The 12,538-nt window shown below is 36.5% G+C and overlaps 1 protein-coding gene across 1 annotated transcript in view; it reads left to right on the top strand.

The window, feature by feature from the left end:
• The window catches only part of RLF (RLF zinc finger), an 86,649-nt gene that overhangs the window by 24,675 nt on the left and 49,436 nt on the right, over nucleotides 1-12,538 (top strand). The window contains exons 2-3 of the mRNA XM_003989897.4: nucleotides 9,188-9,342; nucleotides 10,421-10,502. Of these exons, the coding sequence (XP_003989946.1) occupies nucleotides 9,188-9,342; nucleotides 10,421-10,502 (237 nt within the window). The remainder of the gene's footprint in view (nucleotides 1-9,187; nucleotides 9,343-10,420; nucleotides 10,503-12,538) is intronic.

Consider the following 12,538-nt stretch of genomic DNA (forward strand, 5'->3'; position numbering starts at 1 on the left):
TTAGCAATTCTTGGTCCCTTGAGATTCCATAATTTTAGTATGGATTCTTCTATTTCTGGGAAAAAAAAGTCATTGGGATTTTGATAGGGATTGCATAGAATCTGTAGATTGCTTTGGGTAGTATTGATATCTTAACAATAGTAAGTCTTCCAATTAATTTATGAACATTTCCATGTTATGTCTTTCCATTTATTTGTGTCTTCTGTCATTTCTTTCAGCAGAGTTTTATAATTTTCAGTGTGCTTGTCTTTCCCTTCCTTGGTTAAGTTTATTCCTATTTCTTTGATGTTATTGTAAATGGACTAGTTAACTTCTTTTTCAGATATGTCATTGTTAGTGTATAAAATCAACTGATTTTTGTGTGTTGATTTTGTATCCTGCAAGTTTGCTCAATTTGATTATTCAAATTTATTATTTTTTTAATGTGGCATCTTTAGCACTTTCTACATGTACAATCATGTTGTTTACAAAACATTGAAACTTTTACTTTCTCTCCAGGTTGGTTGCTTTTTGTTTCTTTTTCTTGCCTAATTGCTCTTACTATGACTTCCAGTACTATGTTGAATAGAAGTGGTGACAATAGGCATCTTTTTTCCTGATCTTAAAGGAAACGCTTTCAGTCTTTCACCATTGAGTATAATGTTAGCTGTGGGTTTTCATCTATTATTGGTGTATATTATGTTGAGATAGTTTTTTCTTTTTTATTCAAACATTTTTTTAATGTTTACTTATTTTTGAGGGAGAGACAGAGTGTGAATGGGGGAGGAGCAGAGAGAGGGGCAGACACAGAATTCAAAGCAGGCTCCAGGCTCCGAGCTTTCAGCCCAGAGACTGATGCGGGGCTTGAATTCATGAACCTTGAGTTCATGACCTGAGCTGAAGTCAGATGTTCAACTGACTGAGCCAGCCAGACACACCGAGATGGTTTTCTTCCGTTCCTTGTTGATTATTTTTTATCATGAAAAGTTCTTGAATTTTTCAGACACCTTTTCTGCATTAGTTGAAATGATCTTGTGAAGTTTTTTCCCCTTTATTCTATTAATGTAGTTTTTATATTGATTTTCATATGCTGAACCATCCTTGCATTCCAGGAATAAATCCCATTTGGTCATGGTATCTAATCCATTTTAATATGCCATTGAATTTAGATTGGTAGTATTTTGCTGATTTTTTTTTTTTTTTTAATTTAAGAGAGAGCCTGCAGGCAAGAGTAGGAGAGGGGCAGAGAGATAGAATCCCAAGCAGGATCCACACAGTCAGCTCAGAGCCTGACATGGGGTTATATCTCATGACCCTGGGTTCATGACAAGAGTCGGACACTTAACCAACTGAGCCACCTGGTGCCCCAATGAATTTTTTATCAGTGCTTATAAGGGATATTGATCTGTAGTTTTCCTACTTGTAGTCTTTCTTTGGCTTTGGTATCAGAATAGTGCTGGCCATATAGAATGAGTTAGAAGTATTTTGTCCTCTTTGATTTTTTGAAAGTTGAAGTTAACTGTTGGAGCTATTCCCATCCAAGCTCTCTTCCTTACTGTTATTGATAATTCAGATGAAGATACCTTATAAGATGCTGTAGTAATTTAAGATTACCTCATAAAAGAAATATATGAAAATTTTATTCAACTTCACCAGTAATGAAAGGATTGTTAAATTGAATAAACAAAATAATTGTATTTCCCCTATCCAGTTGACCCTCAAAAAATCATATTTAGATTGTAATATACAATAATTGTGACAGCTCCCAATCTGTCACTGTCTAACACTAATAATAGGAATGTAAATTGGAACAAATTTTCTGGAGCAGAATTTGGCACAATGTAAAGCTTTAACAATTATGCATCTTTTGACCTAGCAATCCCATTTATAGGATATTATCCTAAGAAAATTGTCATGAAGAATACATGCAAGAAGTTAGAGGAATGCCTTCAACATTATGTGTAACAGTACAAAGTTAAAAACTATAATGTCCAGAAAAAGAGAATTGGGTAATAAACTGTGATACATACACAAGCCTGTGCAACTATAACATACTGATGTTGGGGAAAATGTTACAAAATAATGTATAGTATGATTCCATTGAAATGTTTCTATTTAGGCATTAAAACCCCCTCAGATTTAATATTACCTGTTAACAGTGGTCTGTTTCTGGGTGGTGGTAGTGTGGATTCTTGATATTATTTCTACTTCTCCATCTCTCTATTTTTTAAACAGTAAATGATACTAGTTTTAGGACAACACAGGAAAAGGTATTCTGTTAGAATTGAAAATGGTGCTTGCCTCAGCAGCACATACACTACAATTGAAAATGAAATGAAGCAAGAAACCATAGTTAAATCTTATGACAGAATCAGTATCTAAAAATAATCTGGGTAGGCTGGGATGATGGACTGAATCCAATGAAATTTAATCAGGATGGATGAATTAGGTAGATAAGACAGAGTAATAAGTAAGTCATATTTCTGGGTTTGAAAAACCAACTATACTCAATATGGAAAGTGTGAAGTGGAGCCTGATAGCAACGTATGTAAAAGACTTAAAGGTTTTAGTTGACTCTACCCACTTTTTCTGTGTGAGCAGCCAGCCATTTTCCTCCCCTTCCATTTCATCTCACACCCAGCTTAGTCTCTTCGTGGGAAACCTCCAGTGTTTCCTCACCAAGTGACGTTAAGTCTTGTCACCATTTGCCCCCATCTGTTCTAGTCATCTTTTCTGACTGTTCAAGTTGCTGTCTATTTGGAGTCCTCCTGTTCCTCTCCCTTTTGCTTTTTCAAACTTGAGCCATACTTCAGAAATCAGACTTAGTCTTGTTGGAAGCCTGTCTGTCATAGTGCGATCACATTTTACTCAAATTTATTTTAATTCTGGGAATTTCATATGTTGAGAAATTAAAATCAATAAGGTTTCTCGCTTTATGTGCAAAATTTGAAATAATGCAAATCTCTTCTGTTAAAAGTGACATAATTTCCTTTTGCCTTGGGACATGCAGCCTTAACAGTAAATACCTTTTTTCATTTCTTTGTGAGCCACCAGCATTCTAAAGTGTGGGGCATTAATTAGCATCACTGCCGCAAAACCTTCCCAGACGCAGTCACTTTAATGATACTACAAAATATTAAAGACAGTGCTTAGGGGAAAAAAGGAATTTAAAAGCAACTTAAAGGGGCACCTGGGTGGCTCATTTGGCTAATAAGCATTTGACTCTTGGTTTGGGCTCAGTTTATGATCTCACGGTTCATGAGTTTGAGCCCCAGGTCATGCTCTGTGCCCACAGCACATAACGTGCTTGGGATTCCCTCCCTCTCTCCCTCCTTGTCTCTCTCAAAAATAAATAAACTTAAAAAAATAAAAGCACACTTAAAATAGTTGTAGAATTGTGCATTCTGAGAAGACATGCAGCAAAGTGATGAAGTGTGGGCTCTGGAGCCAGGTACCTCTGAATTCAAATTTAAATTCTGAATCCTGCACTTAGCTAGTGGGTGACTTTGGGCAGACAACTTAATCTGTGTCTCTGCTTTCTTATGTGTGTATGTACGTACGTTTATTTATTCGTTTTGAGAGTGAGACTGAGCAAGCAGAGGAGGAACAGGCAGAAAGAGGGAATGAGAGAATCCCAAGCAGGCTCCGCACTGTCAGCACAGAGCCTGATGCGGGGCTCAGACCCATAAACAAGATCATGATCTGAGCCGAAATCAAGAGTCAGATGCTTAACTGACTGAGCCACCCAGGTGCCCCTCTTTGTTTCCTCACTTTAAAAAAAAAAAAAAAGGAAAAGATTTTATTTTTAAGTAATCTCTATACCCATTGTGGGGCTCAAACTTGCATGCTCTATCGACTGAGTCAACAAGGCACCCTTTTGTTTCTTCAGTTTTAAAATGGGCTGGGGACACCTGGGTGGCTCAGTTGGTTAAGCATCTGACTTTGGCTCAGGTCATGATCTTACAGTTCATGAGTTTGAGCCCCACATCAGGCTCTCTGCTGTCAGCACAGATCCTCTGTCCCCCACTCTCTGTACCCCAACCCCATGTGCACACGCTGTCAATAAATAAATAAATAAAAATAAAAATAAAATAAAGCTTAAAAAAGAATAAATAAAATGGGCTGATGATAGGGGCACCTGGGGGACTAAGTCGTTTAAGTGTCTGACTTTGGCTCAGGTCATGATCTCATGGTTCATGAGTTTGAGCCCCGCATCAAGTTCTGCACTGGTGGTACAGAGCCTGCTTGCAATTCTCTCTCTTCTCCCTCTCTCTCTCCTCCCTCTCTCTCTCTCTGCCCCTTCCCCACTTGCATGCGTGCTGTCTCTCTTCTCTCTCTCTCTCACTCTCTCTTTCTCAAAAGGAATAAATAAACTTAAAAAAAAAAAGGGGCTGTTGTAAATTGTGTTAGTCGCATGGAAAACTCCTAGGAGAATACATAGCTAATACTGTGTGCTCAAAAATACTATGAGAATTCCATTGGGAATATTTCTATTAAAGAAAATAGTCTTAAACCACTTGAGTTTTAAATTGCAGTACATCCCTGCATAAAATATGACTATTTTGTAAGAAATGCTCCTTCTTTGGGGCATCTGACTGGCTTAATTGCAAGAGCATGTGACTCTTGATCTCGGGGTCGTGAATTTGAGCATGTTGGACGTAGAGATTACTTTAAATAAATAAACTTGAGAAAATGCTCCCTTTTAGATAGTTTCTCGGAAAATAGGATGTGCCAGTCTCTTTGAAACCATGTAGTGAGGAATGTAGATAGAATTCAGATGAAGGGAGATTTTTTTCCCCCTTCATTGTAAGCATAATAATTGTTCACTAAAGAAAATTTGAGCGTGGCTGGGTGACTCGGTTGAGCATCCACCTCTTGATTTCAGCTTAGGTCATGATCCCAGAGTCATGGGATCAAGCCCCAGTCAGGCTTTGTGCAGAGCATGGAGCCTTCTTGAGATTCTCCTTTTCTCTGTCTTCCCTCTCCCCTGCTTGTGTCTGCACTCTTTCCAAAATAAAAATTAAAAAAAAAAAAAAATTAAAAAAAAGAAACTTGGGGGTGCCTGTGTGGTTCAGTTGGTTAAGCATCCCACTCTTGGTTTTGACTCAGGTCATGATCTCCCAGCTTTGTGGGTTTGAGCCCCTCATCCCTCGTAGAATTCTCTCTCTCCCTCTTTCTCTGCCCACTCCCACCCCCAATTTGTACTGTGTCTCTCAAAATAAATAAATAAACTTTAAAAATAAAATAATTTTAAAAAGAAATTTGGGAAGTTCAGAAAAATATGAAAACAACAAAAAAATTGTTCATAATGCTACTACTGTCCCAGTGCTAATATGGTTAGCATTTTAGTTGAGTTCCTTCTAAGTTTTCCCCTGTGCATTATTATTATTTTTTTTAATATACATATATGTTGTGATTATAGCATACAGAACTGGAGGGTATTTAGCCTGGAGAAGTAAACTATTGTAGAAGTCCAGATGAGTCCATAGTAAACTATATTGGGGGCCTGGTCAGGGTCACTAGCTATAGAAGTAAAGCATAGAGGTAGGGAAAAAAAGTATTTCTGAGGTTGAATCAACAAACTGTGGGGTGGTGATTTAGTTTTTTAGCTCTGGCTCCTGAAAAGAAGCAGATGGAACATAGGAGGAAGAGCATATCTGCTGGGGAAGATGTTTGTTTTGGACATGTTGAGTTTGCGATTTGAGTGGGACATTCAGATGGAAATGTCTAATAGGCAGTTGAGGTTTTTAACAAAGACTTGAGAGGTAATCTGCCTGGGATATGCATGAGAGCACCCCAGTAAGAGTGTTTAAAATCATCAAAGATGGCGCCTATAGAGATGCACATGTATCTGACCTCTCAGTATACCTTTCTGTTTAAGGACAGGAGTAGAATTTCCATCCTTACTACTCAGCACAGTATTACCACATAGTAGGTGTTTGTGGAATAAATGAGTTTATTGAAACAGAGAGGGGACATTAATTTGGTCTCTGTAGAATCCTAATGAGTTGAGGAAGTGATATTATTTATCTTCCCTTTCTCTTTCAGTTTTCTTGGTGTCTAAAATAAAATTTCTAAGGAGAAATAAGACCTATTTTTCTTTACTGCTTCTGATGGAATTTTGTTTACATGAGATACTTAAATATTATTTGGATGGCTGTAATTCAGCTTAATCTTGAATTTTTTTAAAAAGGTGATTGTGAGAAAGATTGTTTCAGTGAATCTTCAAATGCTCAGAGTATGTCATAGTGGATAATGTTAAGATCTATTTAATTGGACTAACACATAAGGATGAAAAGATTTAGGAATATAAAAATATATAAATCAGTATAGGGCAAGCTATAAACATAAATATCCATGGGGTATTGAATCTTTGAAATTGTGTAGCTTGTGGAAGTCTTCCTGAAATGTGTCATAAGATACTAGATTGGTGGCAGGAGCATTCTTAGTGGGAAGGTGGACTGGAAAGACCCACTTCATCTGTATGCATTCAACCCTTCTCTTTGTATACTTTAGGCAGCAGTTGGTTAATTTGCATGTGTGGTTTCAACTGTCACACTGTTGACTCATTCTGAAAGCTCCATGAGGATAGGCCCCCATGTCTTTTTCCCCCAGTACCTAACAGTGTAGGTTAGAGTAAGCTATTGGTAAATATTTGTCCAGTGAATAAAATGATGAATGGCTTAGCAAACATTTAGTGAGACTTGAGAATGTTCTATGGGGGTGGGAGTGGGTGGAGAATTGTTAGTCCTGTAAAGATTGAAAACACATAATATCTGACCTCAGGGAGCATAAAATCTGGTATTGAGTATAAATTTATCAAGCTCTCTGGTTTAACCAATGCAGACAATTAAGTAATTTGCTGACCTGAAACAGACTTTGTTTGTAACATAGATTTTAATAAATTTCTTAAGAGAGATTATGTGAATTTTTATTTATATAACAGATAATCACATAATCTCCATTCCTTTTGTGTACTCATTTAGCTGCAAAAAGGATTGTTGTGGGCTCAGTTTTAAGAACCTTTGATAATGGGGCGCCTGGGTGGCGCAGTCGGTTAAGCGTCCGACTTCAGCCAGGTCACGATCTCGCGGTCCGTGAGTTCAAGCCCCGCGTCGGGCTCTGGGCTGATGGCTCAGAGCCTGGAGCCTGTTTCCGATTCTGTGTCTCCCTCTCTCTCTGCCCCTCCCCCATTCATGCTCTGTCTCTCTCTGTCCCAAAAATAAATAAACGTTGAAAAAAAAAAAAAGAACCTTTGATATTAAGTTTTTATTTTATTAAAATTTGGGATTTCTTTTAAATATATATTTTTAATGTTTATTTATTTTTGAGAGACAGAGACTAAACAGGGGAGAGGTGGAGAGAGAGGGAGACACCGAATCCGAAGCAGGCTCCAGGCTCCAGGCTCCGGGCTGTCACCACACAGCCTGATGCAGGGCTCGAACCCATGAACTGTGAGATCATGACCTGAGCTGAAGTTGGACGCTCAACTGACTGAGCCACCCAGGCGCCCCTAAAATTTGGGATTTGATTAAATGAGGACATAATGCTCCTCTGAAAATACAGAAGGAGCTCATATCTAAACTGTGATAAAGAAGCAAGATACCTAATTGAATTGGTATACTAAAACAACTGGCTTGATCACTCAAGTATGCAAAGACCAGACAATCCAATGTGTTAGCTAAGAGTTTTACTATATATGGTATAATTGTTTATGATGTATTTCCTTGTAAGTTTTTTTTTTTTTTTTTTTAAGCAATCAAGACTAGTCAGTTCTTAATTATCAGAACTGATATAAGGCCTTTTTAGAAACTGAAGCTGCAAAAAATCCTGTGGAATCCTGTAGTGCTACTATAACTATTTGTGGTTCTTCACGCAGAAAAATTAAAGTGAAGACAGGAAGTTAGGACTTTTTGAAGAAATTATACTGGGGGTAATGAATTCAAATCATATGTAATTCGCTCAAGATAAAGCTACCCTTTGAAACTAAGACACTGGTCCAGTCAGAATGTGTATTCTGAGGGAAAAAACTTGTATGCTGCCTATGCATAATTCAAGTGGTAACCTAACTAGATATATCAGTTGAGCATAAGCAAAACCTAAGCAGTTGTTGGAAGGAAGATATATATATTAATAGAAGAGAGCACAACCCTGTGGAACTTAGAGTCCCCAAGCAAGAATTTTGCAGTGATTTTCTAGCATTGTCCAGAGAGAACATAAGCCAGCTTTCCACCATCATTTTACAAATTCTTCATGTTGGACACATGTAATTTATTAGGCTTGATTGTAGTTCCATTTTCCTTTGTTTTAGATTTCATACTCACCAGATACACCCTCTTAGGTAACCACGCTATGGGTAAGGCATTACTCTGGGTGGTAATATGACTGTCTCCTATTATAAACAAATAAATTGGCATTTGGCCTATATGTGGATTTTTAAAAAATAAACTTCATTGAAAATAAAAATATAACATCATTCTTTCATAAATTGGTTGGTGTAAATTAAGCCTAATCAGTTCTATGTGTGCAGAGAAAAATGGATTTTTAGAGCTATAGAGCTGAGGGCCATACTCAGGAATAAATGTCTTCTTGTAGAAGGCAGGAACCATAGTCCTATTCTCATATACCCAGTGCTTACTACTGGCTGGTGCTCAATTTAATCTATTAATGAAACTCATTATTGAATTTCAGAGATCATAACTCCAGACTTCTAGTGAGAATAACTATAGAGATTTTATGGCTTTACCTTTAGATTTATTCTCATGTCAAAAGAGCAGTTCTGGCTTTTCTTTAATTCAGCAGAAACAATTCATTAAATGATGAAAATAGAGTCTTCTCGGGGTGCCTGGGTGGCTCAGTCAGTTGAATATCCAACTCTTGATTTTAGCTCAGGTCATGATCTCACAGTTCATGGGATTGAGCCCTGCATCATGCAATTTGTTGACAGTGCGGAGCCTGTTTGGGATTCTCTTTCTCCCTCTCTGTCTGCCCCTTCCTTGCTCATACTCTGTTTCTCTCAGAGTAAGTAAGCAAACATTTAAAAAAAGAGAGAGAATAGAATCCTGTAAACAAATGAGAGGCTAAAAAGGCAAATAAAAGGTGTGTGCATTTGTTAGAAAAAAGGGGAGTGACAGTATTTGAGAACAAAGACAGTCTGTTTCATTGTTTTTATTTCTTAAATAATTAATACTCTAATTTTATTTTTTAGACCTTATTGCAGTACGCAAGCAACAAGAATGCCTCAGAACATATGGTGTATCTTCTGGAGGTATATCGACTTGCCATCCAAAGCTTTGCCAGTGCACGCCCATATTTAACTACTGAATGTGAAGATGTCCTGTTAGTGCTTGGCAGATTAGTACTGTAAGTTTGAGTACTTAAGTCACTGTTAAAATTGAGTACTTCTGGTTGTAATGTTTGCTTGACTTTTCTTTACTATGAAATCACATTATTCAGAGCACCATTAAAGCCATACCTTTGAATGAAATTTCCTTTCCTCTGAGCCTTCATACTCTGGTTCCCAGGAAATAAAGTGCAAGCAAAGCTCCAGCCAAACAACGTAATCTTTAAATGCCTCCAGAGTCTCTTCTACTCAGGCTTAGCATCCAAGAATAATACATTTTCTCTCTGTTCTTAGGTATAGATCAATTTAAGTGACAGTATCTGGAAACTGTAGTGGTCTTTGAGGATCACTTTGTGGAGAAATACTCTGAAATTCTACAATTCAGTTACATTATTTGAACCAAGAATAATTTTATTAGCGGACAATATCAGGATATAGTATAAGATTACTACCCTGAGTTCATGATAATTTAGCTGTTGTTTTAATATTTGGCTGTTGTAGTAACAGATAAAATTACACCTTTAATGCAATTTTCATCTGCAAATTGAAAAGGTACAACTATTCAGTTTTTAGATTGGTTTAGCTTACAGATTGTTTGGAAGGATTCTAGTCTGGGTAGTCTTGATTTGTTAAAGACAAAGAATTGGCCTTGTCAATATTTCTGCTTCCTCTGCAAGTGACAAGAATCTATATAGATGACAGTTACAATATTTATCTCTTTATCAGCTGCATGGACGATATTTTGCTCCTATTTTTGTCTTCAGGAATCAGAATGGTTCCTATTTGTGTGCCCTCCCCACATCCTAATAAAACTAAATAAAACTGCTTGCAATATGGTTTCTAAAAGGAATATATTATTACCGACTTTTAAAGCCACAATGTAATTATAAAGATGCCTGGTTTTTCTTTATTCTCTTTTTTAAAGTTGAAAAGCCAATATAACAGTGTTGAAGAAAATTTTGAAGAGTGAGAAACAAATTTCAAATAATCTAAACAAATGTAAAATGTATATTCAGTATCACTGTTGTACTGTATTTGATTATGCTTATAACTACTATAACCACCTTTGTATATTGACTTCATTATTTTATATTATAGGAGCTGTTTTGAATTATTGCTTTCAGTGTCTGAAAGTGAACTGCCATGTGAAGTCTGGGTACTCTTCCTTCAGTCTCTACAGGTGAGTTGATTTGGGCTCAAAAAAGTTCTCTGTTTAGGTATCCAAGACACTTAGTTAATTCCTCCCAGCAAATAAAATTGAAAACTTGGAAGAAAAACAAGCATACTGTATATTAATTTCATGAAATTTTGAGAAAGATGCCTTCCAAATGAAGGGGGTGTGTTAAAAATTGTTTTATTCTTTCATTTGGTTTTGTTAGCCATTATATAGCTTAGGAATCAACATAGAAGTTTTCATTATTCAAAAACAAAGTTTTAGACAGAAAAAAGCTATTAAAAATGTAAAGTTGTATATGGTTGGTTATAAGGTAGCAGTATTTGGATCATTCTTTGTACACTTATCTAGTAATTTCCCTCTAACATTAGGGATTATGTCTAGCAGTATAAGTCTCTCAAACAGCCAAAATAGTCATCATAGATTCTGTTCATGCATTTTGTTTGCAGAAGAGCTCCATTGGCTCTCATATTGGCTTGATTATCCACTTTCGTAAAAGGTGAGCAGCACATCACAAAGTAACGAGTTGTGGAGGAGATAATAGGATAGGAGGAAAAGCAAGTAAAATGCCAGTAACAGGAGGCAAATTTGCCTGTTACTGACAGAGACCGAAAAACTATTTAAAAAAAAATAGTTTGTTATCACTATGTACTAAATACTGCTCTACATTGTTTTGTGTGTTTTGTGTCTTTTAATGTGTTTTGTGTCTTTTAATCAAATTACAAGCCTATAATGTAGTGATCATTTGAATCCCCATTTACAAATAGGAAGACTAGGCATGGAGAGTGTTGATTAGCTTACCCAAAGTTACACCCACATTTATATCCAGAGCTTGTTTTGCTAACTGCTTCCTCGAGGACATAACTCTGTAGTAGCCCAGACCTGTTTCATGTAGGCACAAGTAAATATTTAGATGTTAACAGACATACTTCTTTATCTGGCAGTTTCTTTCTTCTGGGGTGTATAACTCAAAATGAAATGATAACAGTGTTAATCTTTTTCTTTTTGGGGAAAAGAGGATTTTTTTTCTCATGTCTTTGGCCTGTTTTAATCCCTATAACATGGTCCTAATTCCTCAAATATTCATATGGGTGCTAAAATCATCTCTCATACATAACACACTGATTTTGTTATGCTGTGTTTTGAGGCTTGCCAGTAGTTTTGTCCTGGCATACAACAGTCTAGAAGGGCAAATCTCTCTATTCTTGTTAAGACTATTACTATTATTTATATTAGTATCCTTTGCAGAGAGAATACTGTCCTGTTTCTTCATTCTTTTCTTAGATGTATGCCTGCACAAAATATTTGCCTTTCCCCTACACCTGTGTAACTTTTTCCAGTATTTATCATACAGGATATATTTTTGAATATGTGTTCAATAAAATAAATGTAGTAGACGTACAGATAAATGTAAGACGTGGTCCCTGTTGAACACTAAAAGGTAAAACCCTGAAGTTTTCTTATTTTAGTGATAAATGAACAAGCCAGTAGATGGTTTTGAGGAAACTTTTGGTAAGAGAACAGTTGTTATCAGAGCAGGCCACAAATGGAACACGCTCATTCCCTATTTTCAGCTTGTGTAACCCTTCCACGTCTTTTCCCTATGAATATGAAAATACATCCTGAAATGAATTTTCTCATAAAACCGCAATCCTGTTTTTTGCAACTTTTTTTTAAGTTTATTTATTTTGAGGGAGAGAATGAGCAGGGAGGGGTAGAGATGAAGGGAGACAATGAATAAGAGCAAACACATTAGAATTTCAGAATATGGGAACAACCAATAATCCTCACTAGTAATAGTGGACATTGGAGACATATACTTAATCATTTATGTCAAGTTAAATTTCTGACTCCTTTCTCCTGACCCTTTGTGTACATAAATATTTTAAAGAACAAACTATTGGCAATTATATTTTGTTTTCCGAGGAGATAGAATGATAGCTGATAACCTAGACTTTCCATGACATTTTATATAGAGCCACTTTTCATTTAAAAAGTCTTTTGAGGGGCACCTGGGTGGCTTAGTCGGTTAAGCGTCCAAC

This window comes from Felis catus, chromosome C1 (assembly GCF_018350175.1).
Source record: "Felis catus isolate Fca126 chromosome C1, F.catus_Fca126_mat1.0, whole genome shotgun sequence".
Taxonomy (NCBI): domain Eukaryota; kingdom Metazoa; phylum Chordata; class Mammalia; order Carnivora; family Felidae; genus Felis; species Felis catus.